We start from the raw sequence: 24,964 nt of genomic DNA, 5'->3' as shown, positions 1-24,964 counted from the left end.
ATGGGATTTTCCAGGCAAGAATACTGGAGTGGATTGCCATGCCCTCCTCCAGGGGATCTTCCCAACCCAGGGATTGAACCTGTAGCTCTTACGTGTCCTGCATTAGCAGGCAGGTTCTTTACCACTAGCGCAATGTCATCATAAATTAAAAATTTAAGCTGTTGGCATGAATTTTACAGTTTCATATTGTGCAATGACAGTTTTAAATCCAAATACAAGAACATGCAGTCAATGAAATTACACAATTTTTTTTTTTTCTGCTGATCTCCCCCACAGGACATGAGGGATCTCAGTTCCCTAACAAGGGATGGAACCCATGGCCACTGCAATGGAAGCACAAGTCTCAACCTCAAGACCACCAGGAAAGTCCACAACTCATATACTGTAGCTCATACATGCATATGCATTTTATTCTTACCAAAACAGTGGGAACACTGCATCAAACAAACTCAACTATTTTTAAATTTCACTTTATAGGCTCACATTCTACCAACACTCTTCACCACTGGCTTTCTGATAAGTAAGAAAAGACAGAAAAGGACACAGGGGGATTAAAGATCTAAATGTAAGACCAGAAACTATAAAACTCCTAGAGGAGAACATAGGCAAAACCTTCTCCGACATAAATCACAGCAGGATCCTCTATGACCCACCTCCCAGAATATTGGAAATAAAAGCAAAAATAAACAAATGGGACCTAATGAAACTTAAAAGCTTTTGCACAACGAAGGAAACTATAAGCAAGGTGAAAAAAGACAGCCCTCAGATTGGGAGAAAATAATAGCAAACAAAGCAACAGACAAAGGATTAATCTCAAAAATATACAAGCAACTCCTGCAGCTCAATTCCAGAAAAATAAATGACCTAATCAAAAAATGGGCCAAAGAACGAAACAGACATTTCTCCAAAGAAGACATACAGATGGCTAACAAACACATGAAAAGATGCTCAACATCACTCATTATCAGAGAAATGCAAATCAAAACCACAATGAGGTACCATTACACGCCAGTCAGGATGGCTGCTATCCAAAAGTCTACAAGCAATAAATGCTGGAGAGGGTGTGGAGAAAAGGGAACCCTTTTACACTGTTGGTGGGAATGCAAACTAGTACAGCCGCTATGGAGAACAGTGTGGAGATTTCTTTAAAAACTGGAAATAAAACTGCCATATGACCCAGCAATACCACTTCTGGGCATACACACAGAGGAAACTAGATCTGAAAGAGACACGTGCACCCCAATGTTCATCACAGCACTGTTTATAATAGCCAGGACATGGAAGCAACCTAGATGCCCATCAGCAGACGAATGGATAAGGAAGCTCTGGTACATATACACCATGGAATATTACTCAGCCATTAAAACAAATTCATTTGAATCAATTCTAATGAGATGGATGAAACTGGAGCCCATTATACAGAGCGAAGTAAGCCAGAAAGATAAAGGCCATTACAGTATACTAACACATGTATATGGAATTTAGAAAGATGCAAAACAGAAAAAGAGACACAGATGTACAGAACAGACTTTTGGACTCTGTGGGAGAAGGCGAGGGTGGGATGTTTCGAGAGAACAGCATCGAAACATGTATATCTAGGGTGAAACAGATCACCAGCCCAGGTTGGATGCATGAGACAAGTGCTTGGGCCTGGTGCACTGGGAAGACCCAGAGGGATCGGGTAGAGAGGGAGGTGGGAGGGGGGATCGGGATGGGGAATACATGTAAATCCATGGCTGATTCATGTCAATATATGACAAAAACCACTACAATATTGTAAAGCAATTAGCCTCCAACTAATAAAAATAAATGGGAAAAAAAAAGGACACAGGGTCACCTTTTCTTTCTATTTCACTGTTTTCAGGAAGTAGTTGGCTAATACAGGAATGTAATAGTAGTACATGACAGGATTCCTTGATCATTCGTGTATCTTAGAATACCATTGCCTCTGTCTACATTCAAGGCAAGTTCCATTTAAGTGGGAAGCCTGGCCTCTTGGGGTTGTTAGAGACCCTGCTTACTTGCTTATAGACATATCATACTTACCTTGTACACACCATCAGGGAAATTTGTTCAATGCATTCTTGTATTGGAACCCCATTCTCTGGATCCTAAGCTTTCCTGTTTCTTGTTCATTTTTCCCTCTAGTGACTTCCTGACAAAGTTCAAGAGAGGTAAATTTTTTGAGACTTTTTATGTCTGAAAATATATTTATTCCATCCTCACTCATGATTAATTGTCAAAGCAGAGAATTTTAGGTTGAATATCATTTTCAGTTAGAATTTTGAAGGCTTCCTTCACTGGAATCATGGCTTCCAGGACTGTTTAGAAGTCCCGAACCATTCTGATTTCCTCGTCCTTGGATACATGTTGTCTTTTCTTCCGTGGTTCCCTGAAATAGTCTGTGCACGTGCCTGGCTGTGATTCTTTTTCATTTATTATTCTTAGTTCTTGGTGGTCTCTTTCCATTTAGAAACTAGGTTCTTTATAAAATAGTTTCTTCATTCTTTCTCCCTTCTCTATTTCAGGAAGGCCTCCTTAAGACTGTTCTTCTTAGGCCAAGCATCTAATTTTCTAATCTTTTCGTTGATCTATCTTTTTGTCCTTTGTTCTACTGTTGGGGAGATTTTTAAAAGTTTATTTTCCAACCAATCTGTTAACATTTGGTTGTGGAAGTTAGCTTTTAATCCCAAGATCTCTTTCTTTTTGCTCTCTAGCTCAACTTTGATGATATTCTATTCGTATTTCAAATATGCAGTATTTTTGTTACTTCTAAGGATATTAATTATACTTACTTTCTTTTTTAAAGTTTTCTTCAGCTTCTTTGATTATCTGTTTCCGAGAGTGCTATTTTTTGCTTCTTTCTTTGAATCTTTGTCTTTCACATTGCAGTATTTTTCAGTGTAAGGTGATCTTCGAAATTCTGTTCATTTTCAAGAGGAAGGCCTTAAGTATTTGAAAGTTCTGTGTGTATGTGTGTGTATTTCATTCCAGGGCTGTTGTCAGGTGAGTTTCTTTTGTGGAAAACACTCAAATACCTGTATCTTGAGTTCTTTTCTCCAGGATTTTTCAGCTTCCCTAGAGAAGGCCCCAATAACCAGAGTTGGCTACATAATTTGCAGGGCCTAATGCAAAATGAAAATGTTGAAGTCCTTGCTCAAATTCAAGGAAAAGTTCAGCTAGAGGTACTAAAGCCTCAATATTTTTCTTTAAAAACATTTCATTACTTCTATAGTAGAGGTAATAATGATACACATCTAATAACAGAAACTTACAAGTCAAAAAAACATTTTTTAAATCCTGGTTTTATGTAATACAATAAATTAATGCTTGATTAAAGTGATTTCTTGATTGATCAGCATGTTTTTCTGGCTTGCTTTTCTGAAAATTCACTTATTAGCTTATGAAAATTTATATTTTTATCAACTGCATTTTCAATCTATATAATTGAAAGGGATGTCAGTAATTCTTGGCAAATGCAAGATCTCTCAAGATCTTAAATAATCTCAAATGAAGAAAACAGCATGGAGCAAAGACCAAAATGGAGGAGAGGGAAAGAAGGAGTAAAATAAAAGAATGGACAAGTCAGGCAGGTAGAAGAAGAGTCTGAAATGTCAGGAGAAGAAGCTTCAGCTAGTCTATGGTTGATGGATTTAAACTGAAAAAGAGTAGAGGAAGGAAAGAAATACTCATTGACTACCTACCATTGGCAAGCATAATTGTGTATCATATTTAGCTACCATTCAACAGTATCTGAACAATACAAGTAATGGCTCCATCTTAGTAATGAAAAACCAAGGCTCAGAAAGAATGAGCTTGCATTAGTACCACAGTTAGAAAAAATGACAGAACTGATATGTGCATGCTGATATATCTGACTCAACAGCCCAAGTTCTGTCAATTACATGAATGGTGTGGTACTTCAGGACTGGTACCTTGGCCTCCTGACCATGATGGAAAGGAAAAAGACTCGAAACCAAAATTCCAATTAAGGTTCTAAGAACTGAGCTGAAAGAAAATGATAGTGACAAAGACAAGGAAAAGAGAAAAATTCTTCAAGAGAAACTGCAGAAGTAGATTCAATAGGACCTAGTGAATTACTGGAGACAGCTGGTATAAAATGAGAGCAATTAAAATTTTTCTTAATAATCATGAGATGACTCAGGGTAATTCTACCAACAAATAACAGAGAAGGATGCCAAAGAACAAAGTATGATGACAAGGTGACTGAGTTGAAAGTCATGACAGAACATCCAAGTAGGAATGTCTGATGGGCACAGTAAGGAATGTGTCCAGAAAGGGGAAGAAGCCATTATTAGACAATATGAAACCATTCACATAGAGCCAAAGCCACAAGAAGGGATGAGATCACTGAGGGAGAGAGGGTAGGAAAAAAGATCGTGAGTACAAAACTGTAAAGAATGACAAATTTTAGACCATTTTTTCAGAATCTATGAGTGGAAGAAAGAAAAGGAGCAGAGATGTAGCTGTATTCTTGAAAGCAATGGTTTAGGACTCAGTTAGACTCAGGTGGTCGGTATCAAATGTGTCCAAGAGGGTGTAGGAGAAGAAATATGAAAAATGATAACTGGATTTGAGATGTAGGGTAATTAGTAATTTTTGTGGGATAAGTTTCAGTTAAATGATGAGATTAAAATTCAGGGATGAGTAGGAAGTGAAAAGTGGAGGAAATGAACGCAGAAAATTTTTCTAGAAATAATGACAGGAAGAAACATAGGAATACAAGAAATTCAGAAATAGAACAGGAATATCAGGTCATAGTCTAGTCCCTTCATTTTATAGATGAAGAAACTGAGACCCACAGAGGTTAACCAATACTGTTATTTAACCTGGTTAGAAAAGAGCTTAGACAGAAAACCAATAAAGATGGCATGGTAACTCAGGAGGGATAAGAATCAAGAGAAGACTATCTGTCTTCAAAGAAGAGCCCATTTAATTCCTCGATTTTCATTTTGTACCTGGCCTTCTTCCTCTGGTACCATGAACCCACTGGTTCTTGAAATTATTTTTGATCTATCCAAAAGGATCATTATTACCTATAGAAAACCATGACTATGATGGCTCACTTACTGGAGAAAAAGCAAAATTATTGGTTTGAGCAAGGGAAAAAGAAATTTGTGTATCACACTATTTTATTCTTACAGGAACTTTATAGTCCTAAGGCCTGGAAGACAGGAAGGATTACTCAAGCTAAATTTGAAATGCCTCACTATAATAATCTTGATAATACTCCTCCCTTTCTCATTTTGGAGATAACAAATAACCCTAAGGTAACTATCCACCTACAGAAATGGACACATTAGGGTAAAGGCATTCATTTAAGAAAAAAGCACCTAATTATGAATACTTCAGATGAGCTGGCAAACACCATTTTGCTATGGGTAGCAGAGTTCACCAAGAAACACCCTGATAATGTGTATATAAAGGTACATGAAACTGTTCGAGTAGGACATTTGCCATCAGAGCTTCCCTCCAGAAAGAAGCAGGGCAGTCTAGACACCATGAGCGTGCGCTTTTCTTCTGCATCCAGACGCCTTGGCTCCTGTGGGGGAGCTGGCTCTGTGCGGCTCTCCAGTGGGGCAGCCGGCTTTGGGGTCAGCAGCACAGGCTTTGGAAGCGGCTTCACCTGCGCCTTTGGAGGAAGCTCCTCTGCAGGAGGCTACAGCGGAGGGCTGGGCGGAGGAAATGCTTCCTGCGCTGCCTTCACTGGAAATGAACATGGCCTCCTCTCCGGCAATGAGAAGGTGACCATGCAGAACCTCAACGACCGCCTGGCCTCCTACCTGGACAACGTGCGCGCCCTGGAGGAGGCCAACGCCGACTTGGAGCAGAAGATCAAGGGCTGGTATGAGAAATTTGGGCCTGGTTCCTGCCGTGGTCTCGATCACGATTATAGCAGATACTTTACGGTAATTGACGACCTTAGGAACCAGGTAAGAAATACAGTGCCATGAGGTTTAGTACCTGTAAGGGTAATTAGCCACACAGGCACAGATGCCTAAATTATCACAGCAAGGCTTTGCTCTCAGCTGCTAATTTTAGGTAGTTTATTAATATTAAAACTAATTTATATTAAAATTCTGGTCTTCAAACATGGCTCACTCATCATCTGATATGTGGTATGCATGTTTATGCTTTCAGAAATACTAAAATATCAAAAACTACCCAATGTCTCCAGTTATATATTTACATAGAAAGTTTTCCATAGAAAGTTTTTTTCTTTTTTAATGGGTAAGATAGAGAGTAAAAGAGGCTATACTTAAATTTTCTATTTTCAAGGATCATCTTCTTGTTAGAGACAGGATGCCAAAAATATTGCATAATTTTATAGTTGACTTTATTTCAAGGAAATATGAATTTTTTAAAATATTTCCTCATTCTTAACTAATTCTCCATTTATCAGATAATTTCCGCAACAACAAGCAATGCCAATGTTGTCCTGCAAAATGACAATGCAAGGCTCACAGCTGATGACTTCAGACTAAAGTAAGTGGAGCTGAAAAGAAACCAGAACAGTTGCCTAAGCCTTTCCCTCTTTTATTTAGGCTATTTGAGGTCATCTCCATTCTTTGAGTTTATTTGTTTTAAACCAAATGCATGTTCGAATGACTCACTGAATTATATATATTTATTGGGAAATTGGGGGACTGACACAAATGAATGTCAAAGTCATACAAAAGGGGAATTTTGAGTTTTCTCATTCTCTTGTGTCAAAGAAATTTATTTACTTTTATGATTATGAATGATCTACCTGAAGTTTGGAGTATATTTTAACAGTTGGACTTAAAAGCTTAGTTTGAAGGGTTTTTTGTTTTGTTTTATACAGTTTCTGCCTTAACCTTTTTTAATATCCATTCTGAGTTTATTATGTTTTATTCTATTTGCCATGCCTTGTGGCATGTAAGATAATTAGTTCCTCCAACAGAGATGGAACCCCCTGCAGTGCAAATGCAGAGTCTTAACCAGGAGACGAGCAGTGAAGTCCCTTAGCTTGAGTTTTATGATGACCTAAAAGGTGATGGTGGGGCTTCCCTGGTGGCTCAGAGGGTAAAGAATTTGCCTGCAGCACAGGAGACCCTGGGTTCAATCCCTGGATTGGGAAGATCCCCTGAAGAAGGGAATGGCTACCCACTCTAGTATTCTTGCCTGGAGAATTCCATGGACAGAGGAGCTTGGAGGGTTACGGTCCACGGGGTGGCAAACAGCGGGACACAACTGAGTGACTTAACACAAAAGGTGATGACTGATGTGATGACGCTTTCAAATATTTTTCTAAGGTTTGAAAATGAACAGGCCCTCCACCAGAGCGTGGACGCGGATGTCAGCAGTTTGCGCCGGGTCCTGGACGAACTGACTCTGTGCAGAACGGACTTAGAGATTCAGCTGGAGACACTCAGCGAGGAGCTGGCGTACCTCAAGAAGAACCATGAGGAGGTAGGTGGTCTCTCTCCCCTGTTTAAAAATGTTTAAAAAATACGTTTCAGATGACAAATATAATATCTTGAATTCAAGAAATTGTTGATTTCTCTATATGGCTTAGATGGTCTGAAATGTTTCTGTTCATCTCCCTCCAAAGAAACCCTAACAGAAGTTTCTAACCATATGGATCGTGTCTGTCTGGCTCCTTCATATATATTCCAATCCCAACATGGTTTCTTTTAGGAGATGAAGGCTCTGCAGTGCGCGGCCGGAGGCAATGTGAATGTGGAGATGAATGCGGCACCCGGCGTGGACCTCACGGTTCTTCTGAACAACATGCGGGCAGAGTACGAAGCCCTGGCCGAGCAGAACCGCAGGGATGCAGAGGCCTGGTTCAACGAAAAGGTAAAAAGCAAGCTAGGGTGCGCTGACTTGGCACCCGGTGCTGATGCAAGCATCGCTCATAGGCCCATAATGTTTCAGAGCGCTTCGCTGCAGCAGCAGATTTCTGATGATGCTGGCGCCACCACCTCAGCTCGGAATGAACTGACGGAGATGAAGCGTACTCTTCAAACCCTGGAGATTGAACTTCAGTCTCTCTTAGCAACAGTAAGTAAAAATGACACCAAAGAGTTGCTTTAGAAGTCGAGGGGAAAAAATTAGAGTTTTTCTGCCAGCTGTTATTATTAATTTTCATTTTTATTCAGTCATTACTCTGCCTGAAATAAGATACATTTGCATTTTTTCACAGTAGAATATCTTTGGCCTGAAAATTATACCAAGATGCTAATAATTGTGAAATGTTAGAATTAAAAAAAATACAATGATTTTTTAGGTACTCAAAAAGAAACAGGGGCTGACTCTGCACTCCCAATGCAGGGGACCCAGGTTCCATCCCTGGTCAGGGGACTAGATCCCACATGCTGCAACTAAAGATCCCACATGTTACAACTAAGACTTGGCACAGCCAAATAAATAAATAAAAATAAATAGTAAAAAAAAAAAAAGAAGAAGAAAACAGTTTTTACCCTGAGTCTTCTCTCCCACATCAGAAGATGAAAAATCACTGTTCATGAAGTGCAAAAACACACTTGCACCCATCCTAGTTTCTTTATCTAGCATTCCTTTGGGCCACTTAATTTTAATTGGAACACTTACAGGTTCCCTTTTAAGGGACATAAACAAGCAAAGGAGAGGCATGAAGGCTGCACATAAAGCTAAACATGACAATAATATTAATAATAACCTTTTTCATTAAGGGTTGCCCAGCACTTTCACCCACGTGAGTTCACAATAACCCTGGGTCTTGGGCAGACCAGACTTTATATTTCATGTTATTATTTCCAAGAGAAGAACCTGAGGTTCAAAGAAGTTAAGCAATTTTCCTAGAGTCCCACAGTCAGATACAAAGGTACCCGAACTTCTCTCCAAATTTTCTAACTCCCAAGTCTATACTTTTTCCACTGTGGCTAGTAAACTTCCAGAAGAGGCTATAAATATATGTGAAATTCTTGCAGGTAGAAGAATAAGACACTCTCATTGTCATCCCATGTAAAATTACAGCAAGCACCCATCTGTGGGATAAACCCATAAAGCCAATGAATCAAACTATTTAAAGCCTAAGAACACCACTCTTTTCTTGGGATCAATCTACTTCCAGAAAATTTATGCAAAGGTTACTTTTTTAAAGTTTTTTTAAAATGTATTTTTAGCTGCATTCAGTCTTCATTGCTGCACGTGGGCTTTCTCTATTTGTGGCGAGCAGGGACCACTTTCTGGTTGCAGTGTGCAGGCTTCTCATTACAGTGGTTTCTCTTGTTGTGGAGCATGGGCTCTAGAGTGCAGGACCAGTAGTTGTGGCACATCCCCTGCATTGTCAGGCAGATTCTTAACCACTGCAAACCAGGGAAATCCCAGGATTACTTCTTTAATGTAACAGCTATAATCCTCATGACACAAAGCTGCCACACGATTAGAAATGAGTTCACAAAATGTAGGGGGACTTTAATTCCTGGAAAAAGTGGCAAACTGTACTAAAGCACAGGGTAAGTGAGAGGGGACAGATCTTTAGACTGTGTCCTAAGAGAAAACAAATTTTCTAACACTCATGGGGATATGAGTAGCATTTACCACCAACTGTGCTATTCTCCAATAGATTAAAAATAGTATGACATCTAATAAGGGCAACAATTAATATTAAACAAGAGGAATACAGTTATTATGTAAGGATAACTCTCTCAATATCTCTTAAGTGCTTTGAAATATCCTAAAACAGTGACATCATCTACTAAATTGTCTCACTGATCCTCAGAAACACTCCCTGGAGTGCTCCTTGACGGAGACGGAGGGCAACTACTGTGCACAGCTGGCCCAGATCCAGGCTCAGATCGGAGCCCTCGAGGAGCAGCTGCACCAGGTCAGGACCGAAACCGAGGGCCAGAAACTGGAATACGAACAGCTCCTGGACATCAAGGTCCACCTAGAAAAAGAAATCGAGACCTACTGCCGCCTGATAGATGGAGAGGATGGGTAAGTAGTATTTACACTGAAAAAACTATTTTAAGATTATTAAAGACTTTTTTGAAATCCAAAGTGTCTATGATCTAGGTCATGTGTACATAAACTCCTCCTAGTGTTAAGAGTTTCGTTATCTCCCATATTAAATCATTCATCTTAAATCAGTTTCTTGCAAAACAATGCGAAATATCTAATACATACTTTATGTTTTTACAGCTCTTGCGCTAAATCAAAAGGCTATGGTGGGCCAGGAAATCAGATAAAAGGTAAACAAAAGCTGGGTTGAGCATTCAACATTTGTATATGTTTCAAGGAATGAGTTATTTCCCCTTTATGAATTTGATAAATTCTAACAATTCATGTCTCATTTAACTTTTTTCTTTTTTTAAAGTGAAGTAGAGTTGATTTCCAATGTTGTATTAAGTTCTGCTTTACAGCAAAGTGATTCAATTATATATACATACATATACATATTCTTTTTTTAATATTAGTTTCCACTGTGGTTCATCATAGATTACTGAATATAATTCTCCATACTATACAGTAGGAACTTGTTGTTTATCCATTCTGCATGTAAAAGTTTACATCTGCCAAGCCCAACCTCCCAACCCATCCAACCAAACCCCTCCCCTTAGATGACCACCAGTCTGTTCTCTGTATTCCTGATTCTGTTTCTGTTTCGTAGATAGGTTCATTTGTGTCATCTTTTAGATTCCCCACATAAGTGATGTCATATGCATTGTGGTTCTTGTTTTGACTTAATTCACTTAGTATGATAATCTCTAATTGCCTCCATATTACTGCAGTATATATGTCATTTTAGATCCAGCTAAAGCCACCATGGTTAAAACAATTGTTGAAGAAATAGATCCTCGTGGCAAAGTTCTGTCATCTAGAGTTCACACTGTGGAAGAGAAGCCCACCAAAGTCAACAACATGAAGAGTGAGCAGAGGGTGCCTTCCTGAGCCCAAAAGAATGCCCTAAATCAAAATATGAAATCAAAGCTGGGTTCCTAAATAAGAGCCCTGATTTCTCTGCTTTTCTTCCCATGAACTTTAAAAAAAAATTATTTTTAGAATAGTAACATTTCTTTGGCTTTCTCTGTGGTGGTGTTTCAATAAAAGTTCTTCCTCTTGCAAGTCATCCTCACTGGTTCTGGTCAGTCTTTGCATTTTAAATATACCCACCCCCACCCCCCAACACCCCTGCGCCCTAGCCCCCCCCCCCCCGCCCCCCACCAACAGAAGCTGAATTTGTTTTTAATTTCTTCTCTTTAATGCAATGGTCCTCACAAGTTAGGTGTTAAGTTTAACAGGCAAAAAACTAGTTGGTGTCTTTTTCATATCTTTGTCAAATTTTAAACCTTCCTTCCTTCAGTAAATACTTGTTGAGTATATACTACCAACAGTAAGAGTAATAAAATCCAGTCACTGGGAAGACCCAGAGGGATCAGGCGGAGAGGGAGGTGGGAGGGGCAATCGGGATGGGGAATACATGTAAAACCATGGCTGATTCTTGTCAATGTATGACAAAAACCACTACAATATTGTAAAGTAATTAGCCTCCAACTAATAAAAAAAAAAATCCAGTCACTGAGTGCAACACACTCATTGAAGTGGAAATATAAGGAACTGAAGAATCAGAAATAAATGACATAAAGACTAGAATGACATTAGAAAAGGTCAACAAAACTGAGTTGGGTTTTTTTTTTTAAGATAAAATTGACAAATCTTTAACTAGACTAACCAAGAAAGAAAGAGAGAGAACTCAAATAAATAAAAGTATCAATGAAAAAGAAGACATTACAACAGATGCCTGAAATACAAAGGATCATAAGAAAACACTAGAGGGACTTCCCTGATGGTCCAGTAGCTAACACTTCATGCTTCCAATGCAGGACACCCAGGTTCTATCCCTGCTCAAGGATCCCACATGCTTCAACTAAGAGTTTCCATGCTGCAACTAAGACCCAGCACAGACAAATAAATATATAAAAAAGAAAATACTAGAATATTTATATACCAACAAAATGGATAATTTAGAAGAAACAAATTCTTAGAAACATACAATTTACATAGACTGAATCATGTAGAAATAGAAAATTTGAACAGACCAATAATGAATAAAGAGATTGAATTGGTAATCATACCCTCTCAGCAAAGAAAAGCCCAGGACCAGGTGGTTTCCTGGTGAATTCTACCACTTAAAGAAGAATCAATGCCTATCTTTCTTAAACTTTTCCAAAAAATTAAATAAGAGGGAAATTTTATAAACTCATTTTACAAAGCCAGCATTACCCTGATACCAAACACAAAGACACTACACGGTAATGAAATTATAGGTCAATATCTCTGATGAACATAGGTGCAAAAGTCTTCAACAAAATATTATCAAACAAATTCAAGAGCATATTAAACAGGTCATAAACCATGATCAAGTGGGATTTATCCCTGGGATGCAAGATGCTTCAATACATACAAATCAATAAATGTGATATATCACATTAACAGAAGGAAGGATAAAAATCATATGATCATCTCAATAGAGGCCAAAAAAACATATGACAAAATTCAAACCCTTTCAGGATAAAAATACTCAAAAACTTTGGTATAGAAGGATGTATTCCAATACAACAAAGGCCATATATGACAGTCCCACAGCTAACATCAAACTTAATGGTGAAAAGCTTAAAGCTTTTCCTCTAAGATCAGGAACAAAAATCTTTTCTTCTAAGATCATGTCCACTCTTGCCACTTTTATTCAATACAGTACTGGAAGTCCTCGCCAGAGCAATTAGGTAAGAAAAAGAAATAAAAGGCATCCAAATCCAAAAGGAAGAAGCAAAATTGTCTCAGTTTGCAGAAGACATGATCTTAAATATAGAAAACCCTTAAAACTTCCTCAAAAAACTATCAGAACTAATAAATTCAGCAAAGTTGCAGGATACAACTCAACATTTTTAAAAAATAAGTTAGTTTTATATACAAATTATCAAAAAAAATTAAACAATCTTATTTACAATAGCATAAAAAAGAATAAAATACCTATCAATAAATTTAATCAAAGAGATAAAATATTTGTACACTGAAAACTATAATTTTATAGCAGAGTAATTATAGTAGCAATTATAGCAGTATTTATAGCAGAGGCAAATAAATGGAGAGACATTCAAGTTCACAGATTGGGAGAATTAATATTGTTAAAATGTTTCTACTACCAAGATGCTCTACAAATTCAAACAATCCCTATCAAAATCCCACCTGTATTTTTTTACAGAAATGGAAAAAAATCCTAAAATTCATAGAGAAACACAAAAGACTCTTGATAACCAAAGCAATTTTGGGAAAGAACAAAGCTGAAGGCATCACATTTCCTAATTTCAAAATATATTACAAAGTTACTGGAATTAAAACACTAGGGTAGATATATAAATAGCCAACAAACATGAAAGGAGGCTGAAGTTTACTAATCATTAGGGAATGCAAATCAAAACTGAAAGGAGATACCACCTCATACGCAAGTGAATGACTACTGTCAAAAAAAAACAGAAAATAACAAGTGTTAGTAGGGATGTGGTTGCCAGGTGCTGGGAAGAGGAGGGAATGGGGAGTTATTGTTTAATAGATATGAGTTTCAGTTTTATAATATGAAAACAGTTTTGGAGATGGATATTGGTTGCAAACATTGTGAATGAATATATTTAATATCACCGAACTTCACAAATAAAATGGTTAAGTGGTAATTTTATGCTTTGTGTATTTTACTGCTATTGGGAGGGAAAAAAACAGTGTGGTGGGAGGGGGGAAGACAGACCTAAACAATTGAAACAGAATAGAGAACTCAGAACTGAACTCACATGTATACAGTCAACTGATTTTTGACAAGGGAGCCAAGGATACATAATCAGGAAAGGACAGTTTTATCAACAAATGGTATTGGGAAAACTGAATATCCACATGTAAAAAGAATAAAATTGGGCCCCTATTGTACTCTTTTCATACTCTTCGTAGAGGATGAGATGGTTGGATGGCATCACCAACTCGATGGACATGAGTTTGAGCAAGTTCCAGGAGTTGGTGATGGACAAGGAAGCCTGGCATGTTGCAGTCCATAGGGGTGGCAGAGTCAGACATGACTGAGCGACTGAACTGAACTGATCATACACTATTCACAAAATCAACCCAACACGGGTTAAAGACCTAAATATCAAGACCTGAAACTATAAAACTCTTCAAAGAAAACATAAGGAAAAGCTTCTTGACATTGGTCTTGGCAATGGTTTCTCAGATTTGATACCAAAAGCAACAGGCAATGAAACCAAACATATATCCAGGACTTTTTAACATAACTTCCAGGGGAAAAAAAAAATCAAAATAATGATAACGAATACTTGCTATGTGCTAGGGTCTATTCTGTGCATGCATGAAGCTCAGTTGCTTCAGCCGTGTCTGACTCTTTGTGACACTATGGACCGTAGCCCACCAGGCTACTCTGTCCATGGGATTCTCCAGGCAAGAATACTGGAGTGGGTTGCCATGTCCTCCTCCAGGGGATCTTCCCAACTCAGGGATTAAACCCAATCCTCCTATGTCTCCTGCATTAGCAGGTGGGTTCTTTACCACTGGCACCACCTGGGAAGTCCATGGTCTGTTCTAAGCATCATTTAATTCTCACAACAACACTATGAGGTAGATTCTATTAACACTCTCTTTTTACAGATAAGAACACTGAAGCAGAGAGTGATTAGATAATTTGCCCAAGGTCTCTCAGCTAATAACTGGAGTTGCTGGAATGCTAATCCAGGCAGTCTGGCTCAGTCTGTTTGCTTAATTACAACATTAACACCATGCTAGTGAGAACTTCAGGCTTCCACCTTCCAACAAGGGAAGGAATTTAAAAAAAAAAAAAAACACTAAATCACCCTAACTCCAATCAGTCTGAGATTAAGCAGTCATCAGAGTTTCCTTCCCAAATGAATCAGGGAAGCCATTTTGTGAGAGGAATTAGCACACCAGAGTCTGATTCTCAGAAAAAAACTAAGAATCTGGTGACAAAACCTCATCTGTGTTCAAGAAACACACTTTTCTAAACTTGGCTAGAAGAAATGTAGAATGTTAATTTTAAACAACTGCAAAAGATACCAAAAAGTAAAAGTAAAGTTCCTCAATCGTGTCTGACTCCTTGTGACCCCACGGACTGTAGCCTACCAGGCTCCTCTGTTCATGAGATTTTCCAGGCAAGAGTACTGGAGTGGGTTGCCATTTCCTTCTCCAGGGGATCGTCCCAACCCAGGGATCGAACCCAGGTCTCCAGCATTGCAGACAGATGCTTTACCATGTGAGTCCAAAGCATATATGAAATTAAACGCTAACTTTATCAGGGAAAAAATTAGCATCCAATCATTAGAATAAGAAAATGTAAGGAATAACTTTATCCTGAACTAAGCAGACATTAAAACTGCCTAACTTAAAGTTTGTATGTTCAATTATTTTTGAGTACCGACATTGTTGTTGTTCAGCTGCTAAGTCGTGTTGGACACTTCATGACCCAATGGGCTGCAGCACGCCGAGATTTCCAATCCTTCACTCTCTCCCGAAGTTTGACCAAGTTCATGTCCATTGAATCGGTGATGCTATCCAATCATCTCACACTGTTCATGGGATTCTACCTACACTATGTATATTATATAATGAATGTACTAATACCTAATAGATTCTCAAGAAATGATAATGATATGCAGCTGAATACACATTTCTTATTGTTAATAAAATAACCGCTGTCAGGGAAGAAATATATAGATAGAACTAGCCTAGAATATTTAACCCTGTCCCCCACTTCTAGAAAGGACTAAAGCATGTCTAAACTTTTGTAGTAATTGTTAGTTTGGAGGAAATCTATGATTAAAAAACTCAAGAGGTTTGCCTTATGAGTAAATAGATAACAATGTTTCACTGAGTTTAGCATCATACATTCCAGTCCTGCTTTGATACAGAAATGCTTTATAATCTGTGTTGCCTCTTAGCTTCACAGTCAACTTGTCTTCAAAATGGTTTTAATAATACATGCTTACCTTATTACACAAAAGATTATCACTTAATTAGTATTTATAAAAGATCTAGAGATAAGCAGATTATGTTAATAACACTTTGCAGTCTCATAATACCTCTTATCCACGAAACTCAAAACTTATCAACTATTACACTGACAACATACTCTGTTTTTCTTGTATTACTCATGGGAAACATGGACAAAAACATTGAAATTTTGACCAGGTCACTACAAAATCAGTACCAAGTTTTGAAATATGAGCTGAATCTCTTATCACACATTGTTCTAAATGTGTCCCAGTGGTCTCTGTTAGTTTTACCTTAATTATCTTTAAATACTTTGGGTCAAAAAATATGGATTTTTATGGATTCTGGTACACCAAATATCATTTAGAAACAATAATGTTGGATGTTTTCCAAAGGTATCCACAACATTGACAACTCTTTTTCAGAAAAACTACTGTTTCAAAACTATTTGGACACATAATCGGTTAACCAATCAATTTGCACCATTTTAAGTGATGGACAGCTGACCCTGTCTGACATGTGTACTTTATTATAATACTTTAAATAATTAACACTTACAAAATGTTTGCGCCCATCCAACTGTGTTGTAATCATTAATTATTGGAACTGCTCAACATTCATTTGAGACTTTTCAACATTATTATTTTCATTTGCCCTACAGGGAAAAGAAGCACAACCAGACAGGATAACTTCCTGTGGGCATCAAGGCAGAAGGAGGAAGACTCTGCTCAACAATGACATCTAATCTTTTACCTAGAGTACCATGATTATTGGTTTTCTAAGTAGTGATGAAAATCCCCCTCTTTTTCATGTACTTTACACCCTCCTCACCAACATGAAGCTCATTTCTCAAAAAAAAATTCATAATGTCTTAAATACATACATTTTTGGGCTTCCCTGGTGGTTCAGAGGTTAAAGCGTCTGCCTCCAATGCAGGAGACCCGGGTTCGATCCCTGGGTCGGGAAGATCTCCTGGAGAAGGAGATGGTAACCCACTCCGGTATTCTTGCCTGGAGAATCCCATGGATGGAGGAGCCTGGTAGACTACAGTCCATGGGATTGCAAACAGTCAGACATGACTGAGCGACTTCATTCATTTAAACTATAAAACATTAGAAAATATTTTTGAGTTAGAAAAATGAGCAATTTGGAGGCTCAGAAGTTACTTGAGTAGACATTCTGTTACTGGACTAAACCAAGAAATCTCAATACAAATAATTTCTCTGTCAATGCCACATACTCATTAATTTTAGTTAAATTGATAAGCAAAGTTCTGCAGGACTTTTATTTCTCTTTTTTTTTTTAATCAATTAGAGAGCTCCCACTACCAAAGGATCACTATATATTGAGAGCACCTGATTTGAATAAGAGAGAAAACATTCAATAACACATGAATAATAAAAAATAGTTCATAAGTATTTACAGAACAAAAGTGCTAGACACTGTCCATTTGATTTATGAATCTTTTGTTATATTGGAGGGAAAAAACAACTAAAATCTATTTCAGAGGTCAAAACGATGTACATTGACTCATATATAATATTGACTTTTAAAACTGTGGTTTGGTATTACTCTATCTGGCACCTTTCTCATATACAAAGATATCCTTGGGCCAGCTTTCCACCTACAGACTGGACACTATTAAAAAATCACCCAATTATGAAAAACAACAATTAGCATGCAAGTAATATTTTATTACAGATCGGCATAGTTAAGGCTGAAATGACCTACTAAATCCTATAAAAGGCCAACAGAGCTAACTTCCACGGATAGTGTCTTTTTACTTTGCTCCTCTCTGAGAAAGGGTCGTTTGGGGCTGTCGCCATGTCTTTTCGACTTTCTAGTGGATCCAGGCGGCTCTGCTCTCAAGCTGGCACTGGTCGGCTAACGGGTGGAAGGACAGGCTTCAGGGCTGGAAATGTATGCGGTGGGTTGGGAGCAGGAAGCAACTTCTCTGGCCCTCTTGGAAGCGTTTCTTCTAGAGGAAGCTTCTCTCATGGTGGTGGAGGGTTGGGAAGTGGTGTCTCTACTGGTTTTCCTGAAAATGAGCATGGCCTCCTCTCTGGGAATGAAAAGGTGACACTGCAGAACCTCAATGACCGCCTGGCATCCTACCTGGACCATGTGTATACTCTGGAGGAGGCCAACGCTGACCTCGAGCAGAAAATCAAGGGCTGGTACGAGAAATATGGGCCTGGTTCTGGCCAGCAACTTGCTCAAGACTATAGTAAATATTTCTCAGTCACTGAAGATCTCAAAAGGCAGGTAAGAAAGATGGATACTTTTACTACAGACTTTGGGTGTGCATAACCTTAAAAAAAAAAAAAAAGATGTAATAGAAAGCATGCTTAGCAACTTTGTATGAATTTGCTAACTCTACATTCCCAGTACTTGGCACACTGCCTGGCAATAAGAATTTGAAGAATTAATTGATGAAAGAGACATTGTTTCCAAATAGATAGAATTGCTTCACTGATCTTTTATGTAGCTCATACTTTTTGATGAAGAGTATTAAAACTGTCTGTGATTGGAAAAGTTTACATTTGGCTCTTAAACTCTGCAGAAAATCCAAATTTCTTTAAAATAGGAAAAAATGATACTAAAATAGATGTTTTATGGATTAAGAAGATAAGAATCACAATGAGATCTGGAATCTCCCTTGACTTTTGGGACCTAACATTTTGCACCATCTACCCTATTTAGATTATTTCTGTGACTACCTGTAATGCCAGCATTGTTCTACAAAATGAAAATGCCAGACTGACCGCCGAGGACTTCAGGCTGAAGTAAGTAAACATAAAGTAATTAATTATAATAAAGGTAAAAATACTACAGTTGGAGTAGAGAACATAACTTTTGCTTTAAAAATCAACATGGTTTTATAAAGTCAGACTAGATCACTGAAGAGATTAAATGTGCCCTGATACAAAGCTAGCATAAATTTTATTTTTTTAACTTTTTAAAAATGTTTTATTTTATATTGGAGTATAACCAGTTAACAATGCTGTGACAGTTTCAGGTGGCAGCAAAGGGACTCAGCCATACATATACATGTATCCATTCTCCCTCAAACTTCCCATCCAGGCTGCCACATAACATTGAGCAGAGTTCCCTGTGCTATACAGCAGGTCTTGTTGGTTATCCATTTTAAATATAGTGGTATGTATATGTCGATCCCAAACTCCCTAACTATCCCTTCTTCCCATCATTCCCCCCTGACAACCATCAGCCTGTCCTCTAAGTATGTGAGTCTGTTTCTGTTTTGTAAATAAGTTCATTTGTAACATTCCTTTTTAGATTCCACATATGAAGGATGGCATACAATATTTCTCCTTCTCTGCCTGACTTACTTTACTCAGTATGATAATCTCTAGGTCCATCCATGTTGCTGCAGATGGCATTATTTCATTCTTTTTAGTGGCTGAATAATATTCCATCATATATATATGTACCACATCTTCTTTATCTATTTCTCTGCTGATGGACATTTAGGGTAAAGTTAACATATATTTTAAAGAGTAATTTTCTTCTGGTAAGCACATGGGATGCCAAAAATAAACTCTGAGGAAACAGCTCCAAAATAATATTCATAAATCAATAGGTGTTCCAAAGTGTTTCATCATTTTGCTATCATCATCTGCTTCAGGGGTATGTACTGAACATCAGTATCTTTCAGTATATGAAACATCTAGAAAAGTCATGCTTTGCACCTACCTACGATTGTAGTTCTCAAGCATTTTAACAACCTTCCAGGTATGAAAATGAGCTTGCTCTGCACCAGAGTGTTGAGGCAGACATCAATGGTCTTCACAGAGTTATGGACGAGCTGACTCTTTGTACAACTGACCTGGAGATACAGTGCGAAGCACTCAGTGAGGAACTGACATACCTCAAAAAAAATCACCAGGAGGTAAGGAACCCTGGCTTCCTATGGTATCTGATGCCCCTCCTCAAGTCCACTGTGTATCTCAATCAGAAGTCTACCTTGAACAGATTTGTGATTGCCAGGAGGGAAGGGGGAGAAGGAAGGAATGAATTGGGAGTTTGAGATTAGCAGAGGCAAACTATTATATATAGGAGAGATCAACAGCAAAGTCCTACTGTATAGCACAGGGAACTATATTCAATACCTTGTGATAAGCCATGATGAAAAAGAATATGAAAAAGAATCTGTAGGTATGTATGTATAACCAAGTTAACTTTGCTCTATAGAAGAAATTAACACAACATTGTAAATCAACTTGTGTGTGTGTGTGTGTGTGTGTGTGTGTGTGTGTGTGTGAGCTCAGTGGTGCCTGACTTTTTGCAACCCCATGGACTATAGCCCGCCAGGCTCCTCTGTCCATGGAATTTTCCAGGCAAGAATACTGGAGGCAATTGCCATTTTCCTCTCCAGGGATCTTCCTGTGCCAGAGATTGAACCCACGTCTCTTACATCTCCTGCACTGGCAGACAGGTTCTTTACCACTAGCGCCACCTGGGAAGCCCAAAATCAACTATACTTCAATAATTTTCTTTAAGTATACTTTGATGATTAATACAGATCGCTTTTCCAGGAAATGAAAATCTTGCAGGGTACAGCTGGGGGGAACGTGAATGTGGAAATAAATGCAGCCCCAGGAGTGGACCTCACTGTTCTGTTGAACAACATGAGGGCTGAGTACGAGGACTTGGCGGAACAGAATCGCGAAGATGCTGAGGCCTGGTTTAATGAGAAGGTACATGTAGCAAATCACAGGCCAAGGGTTTGTTCAGGAGACTGCCAAGCAGGTCACTAACCCATCTGACAATTATGCTTCAGAGCACATCGCTGCATCAGCAGATTTCTGACGATGTGGGAGCTGCTACGGCAGCCAGAAATGAGCTGATGGAACTGAAGCGCAACCTGCAATCCTTGGAAATAGAACTTCAGTCCCTCATGGCCATGGTTCGTAGGCATCAACTTGACTTGAATGTGTGTGTGTATTAAGTAAACATATATATATATATATATATATATATATATATATATATATATATATATATTTGTTGTTGTTTAGTTGCTAAGTCATGTCTGACCCTTGCAACCCCATGGACTGTAGCCTGCCAGACTCCTCTGTCAATGTGATTCTACAGGCAAGGATACTGGAGTGGGTTGCCATTTCCTTCTCCAAGGGATCTACCCAACCCAGGGATCAAACCAGCATCTCCTGCATTGGCAGGCGGATGCTTTACCACTGAGCCGCCTGGGAAGCCCATATATATATATACACATAATGTATATATATTAACATATAACTGAATATATAAAATTATATATCTGAATATACATAACTAATTATATTTCACTAAAAATGTATTAAATAGACATGGACATATTATATATCAAGCATTTTGTCTATAAATATTACTTCTGATTCACCAATCCCAAAACTTGAATAAGGAAAAACAAGAAGCTTTTTCAATGGAGAGCAAAAATTTTTTTAAATTCAGCTAATGTTGATTTTCAAGGGGAAAGATTTAGCCTGTGTACAAAATATTTCTTTCTACCTTGAGAATGTTTTTAAAGCATGAATATGTGGTTTATCTGTTACACGTGCAAGCTGTGCTTTGTTCTTCTTTAAGAAACATTCCTACGAATGCTCCTTGGCTGAGACTGAAAGCAATTACTGCCATCAGCTCCAGCAAATCCAAGAGCAGATTGGAGCAACGGAGGACCGACTCCAGCAGATTCGGATGGAAACAGAAGGCCAGAAGCTTGAGCACGAAAGGCTTCTCGATGTCAAAATATTTTTAGAAAAAGAAATTGAAATGTATTGCAAATTAATAGATGGGGAAGGAAGGTAAATATCAACTTGTGAAAAACATGAAAAACATCGACTAGGTTTCCTCAGTGTATGTGTAAACCAATACTGTATCCTAGAATTTCCTGCTCTGAAGAGCATCACTTAGCAATTTGTTACTGCATGTAGATGACATGAAAACAGGCAGCAAAATCCAATCTCTTAGTATGTAAAGTATCTATACCTGTTAATGTAAAGAACATTTAAATATGGAATATTGAGCAATGCCTGGACTCCAATCCAGGAGGAAAACTGCTTTCTGAGATTGAGCATTGAAGCATATTTCTTATAATAACACACTCCATTGTGGCTTCACTGGTTACCATCCTGTTGTGGTGTTGTTTAGCGGCTAAGTCATGTCTGACTCTGCAACCCCATGGACTATAGCCAGCCAGGCTCCTCTGTCCATGGGATTTCCCAGGCAAGAAAACTGGAGTGGGTTGCCATTTCCTTCTCCAGGGGATCTTGGAGATCTTGGAGATCTCATTTCCTTCAACTAATGTTGAAGCCATATTTGAAACTAGAACTTCAATTGAAATTAGCACTCCAAAACCTTTATTCCCCATTCATAGTTATTTATGAGATCCCTAGTGAAAGAAAACTGCAGTTATTTTCTTTTCTCTTCACAGAAAAAGCAAGTCCACATGTTACAAATCAGAAGGGCGTGGGCCCAAAAATTCTGAAAATCAAGTCAAAGGTACAGGAGGGGTTTTTTTTTTAACTTGGAATAACTCTTTTAAACTCCAGGAGTCATATTAAATAAGTCACTTATTTGGAAACTAAGTAAAATTGTATATAAGTTTAGTTCTAGTGAATGAAGGGTATCAGCTCTTAACATTCATATTTCATGTTCCTGTAGAACAGATGTGGTCAAATTATGAAATTACCGAAATGGGAAATCAACTCCCCCAACATTTTTCTTACTTAGAACCTATTATTTTCCCAGTTTCCATTTTTTTCTAGAAAAGCACCTTTATTTTAAACCACAAAAACAGGGCAAGTTGGTGTTTAAAAGAAGACATTACTTGCTCCAGGCCTATACCTGCCTGATACTTCTTAACGCATGTTTCACTTACACTTTCAAACATCCATTGTTCTAAAAGATAAGAAAGATAGCCTCAGGCCTTGCTAAGCACAGATATTGAGTATTACATCTCAATTTTCAGCAGACTTGCAAACACTGTTTGTTATTTTTTAAATATTTTTATTTATTTATTTACTTGGCTGTGTTAACTGCAGCATGTGGGATCTAGCTCCCTGACCAGGGATCAAATCCAGGCCCCTTACATTGAGAGCAGCAGTCTTAGCCATTTGACCACCAGGGAAGTTCTGCAAACTGTTTTATATGAGCATACCTGTTGTAACTAAATACCTTTCCACCTATTAAGAATGAGTACTAAGCTTGCATTGATTTTATTTTAGACTCAAAAGAAGAAGCTGTTGTCAAAACAGTGGTTGGGGAACTTGATCAGCTTGGCAGTGTCCTCTCACTAAGGGTCCACTCGGTTGAAGAAAAATCCTCAAAAATAAGTAACATTACAATGGAGCAACGACTGCCTTCTAAAGTCCCTCAATGAAGGGACATGCTATTTAAACAAAAAAAAAAAAAAAAGTCTGCTTTTGTAAAATCCTATTGACCAAAAAACCCAAGGAAACCATTCATTTCTGTTCTTCAAAATAAAAGGGTTAGAAGATGTTTTCCTTCTCTTCCCTTTCTCAGGTTGTTTGTATGTCATCCTTCCCAGGAATAGGAAAAAATCTGCTCTGTCCCTGGTTTTTGCTTGCATTTGGTGGAAACTTTATTGCCTTTTCATTAAAAATTTTCTGTCCCAAGTTATTTTTGATAAATTCTGTGCTTTTGAATTTCCACAGTTGATCTCAATGTCACAGTACTAAAGATATGCTAATAAAATTAAGTGTTTCACTTGTAGTCATATTTACTCCAGGATGAATTGTAAAGAATGCCAGTCCTAACCTCTGGTCCCAAATCTGTCCCCGATTAACTATGTAAATGACTGGTTCTCTTTGAGTTTGAGCTGCTATGGATGTAATAGAAAATGATACTGATTGAGCTTTATAATTGGTTCAACCTCAGAATGCCCGGCCTGCAGAGGTGATCGGCTAATGTTAGTTTGTTACTCTGAATCTGGATAGCTTTTTTCCATTTTGCACTTAGTTACTTATTGACTGGGGTGGTTCTCAATCTTGCTCATATCCTCCTGTACACAAGATCCTGCCTGATATCCTAACCAAGTTATTTTAGAAAGTACAGCTAGGCCTAGACAGCAGCAAACTTCTGGGATATAAAAGCTTATTTTATATGGGTGATGAGGCAGAGAGCTCTGCAATAACCTAGATTTCCAATGTGAATGACAAAGTATCACAAAAGGGTTGTTTTGGCTTTTTTTGGGGGGTGGGGGGAGGATTGGTTTGTTTGACTGCACTGTGTTAGTCGCAGCATATGGGATGCAGTTCCCCAATCAGGGATCAAACCCAGGCCCCCTGGACCAGGAGCTTAGAGTCTTAGCCCCTGGACCACCAAGGAGGTTTCTCACTAAAGGGTTTTAACCAACTTATATATACCCATGTGGAATTCAAAGTGGCCCACATACTCAACTGCAACATATCTAGGTGCTGAGCCACACTAAGGCTGCATCTCCAGGTCTCAAAGATCATTTTGATTGCTATATTTCCTACTCCCACATACGTAGTTGACCTCTGCCCCAGCATAGTTTCTTGAACTGTAGCTACAGCTGGATGTTACCTTTTTCATGGTCTTCTGATGAAGGGCTCCAATTATGGTAATGGAAGTCATAAGTTCAGTGGTGTAGAGTTGGATTGGGTTAGGTTAAAATTACTTTCAATTGCAGGACCATAATACCAATGTTTTACATTTACTGAGTGTGCTTTAATCTTGCTTTCTATGAACTCACCATTTTGATCTTCATAAAGGCTTATAAGGTAAGTGTTTTTATTATTTTTATTTACATAAAGACATAAACATTCAAATAGATTAAGCAATTCCCCCAGAGTTACACAGATCATGGGTGGTGGGGGATAAATTCAAATTCAGATCTCCCTTTCTTCCTCACTGACCAGAGTCTTAATTG

At 38.2% G+C, this 24,964-nt stretch overlaps 2 protein-coding genes and 1 long non-coding RNA gene across 5 annotated transcripts in view; 2 read left to right on the top strand and 1 right to left on the bottom strand.

Moving 5' to 3' along the window:
• LOC139039120 (uncharacterized) overlaps positions 1-24,964 on the bottom strand; it is a 43,253-nt gene that overhangs the window by 10,701 nt on the left and 7,588 nt on the right. For 2 of the 3 annotated variants that reach the window (XR_011492330.1, XR_011492331.1), the window contains exon 3: positions 16,916-17,134. This is a non-coding gene — a long non-coding RNA (uncharacterized lncRNA). Of the gene's footprint in view, positions 1-16,915; positions 17,135-18,147; positions 18,344-19,746; positions 21,036-24,964 lie in introns of those variants that run through there. The other variant, XR_011492329.1, reaches the window with a different exon arrangement.
• On the top strand, positions 5,486-11,101 carry KRT27 (keratin 27). Its single transcript, XM_020899754.2, has 8 exons — positions 5,486-5,954; positions 6,425-6,507; positions 7,299-7,455; positions 7,684-7,845; positions 7,924-8,049; positions 9,752-9,969; positions 10,174-10,223; positions 10,781-11,101. Exons 1-8 carry the CDS (start codon positions 5,523-5,525, stop codon positions 10,921-10,923), a joined length of 1,371 nt encoding a protein of 456 aa, XP_020755413.2. The 5' UTR covers positions 5,486-5,522; the 3' UTR covers positions 10,924-11,101.
• On the top strand, positions 17,812-23,691 carry LOC110141020 (keratin, type I cytoskeletal 26). Its single transcript, XM_020899742.2, has 8 exons — positions 17,812-18,297; positions 18,736-18,818; positions 19,786-19,942; positions 20,589-20,750; positions 20,834-20,959; positions 21,637-21,854; positions 22,484-22,551; positions 23,277-23,691. The coding sequence occupies exons 1-8, from the start codon at positions 17,857-17,859 to the stop codon at positions 23,429-23,431; spliced, it is 1,410 nt and encodes a 469-aa protein (XP_020755401.2). The 5' UTR covers positions 17,812-17,856; the 3' UTR covers positions 23,432-23,691.

The sequence above is a fragment of the Odocoileus virginianus genome, chromosome 17, assembly GCF_023699985.2.
Source record: "Odocoileus virginianus isolate 20LAN1187 ecotype Illinois chromosome 17, Ovbor_1.2, whole genome shotgun sequence".
NCBI classification, from domain to species: domain Eukaryota; kingdom Metazoa; phylum Chordata; class Mammalia; order Artiodactyla; family Cervidae; genus Odocoileus; species Odocoileus virginianus.
The sequence above is the reverse complement of the archived record's forward strand: the minus strand, read 5'-3'. Positions and strand labels throughout refer to the sequence as shown.

Excerpts from the sequence above, each read along its gene's own strand:
- KRT27 (XM_020899754.2), top strand. The coding sequence starts at position 5,523 with ATGAGCGTGCGCTTTTCTTCTGCATCCAGACGCCTTGGCTCCTGTGGG. Across the intron at positions 7,846-7,923 it reads AGGCCTGGTTCAACGAAAAG|AGCGCTTCGCTGCAGCAGCA; the intron begins GTAAAAAGCAAG and ends ATAATGTTTCAG. Across the intron at positions 9,970-10,173 it reads CTGATAGATGGAGAGGATGG|CTCTTGCGCTAAATCAAAAG; the intron begins GTAAGTAGTATT and ends ATGTTTTTACAG.
- LOC110141020 (XM_020899742.2), top strand. The coding sequence starts at position 17,857 with ATGTCTTTTCGACTTTCTAGTGGATCCAGGCGGCTCTGCTCTCAAGCT. Across the intron at positions 18,819-19,785 it reads GCCGAGGACTTCAGGCTGAA|GTATGAAAATGAGCTTGCTC; the intron begins GTAAGTAAACAT and ends ACAACCTTCCAG. Across the intron at positions 20,751-20,833 it reads AGGCCTGGTTTAATGAGAAG|AGCACATCGCTGCATCAGCA; the intron begins GTACATGTAGCA and ends ATTATGCTTCAG.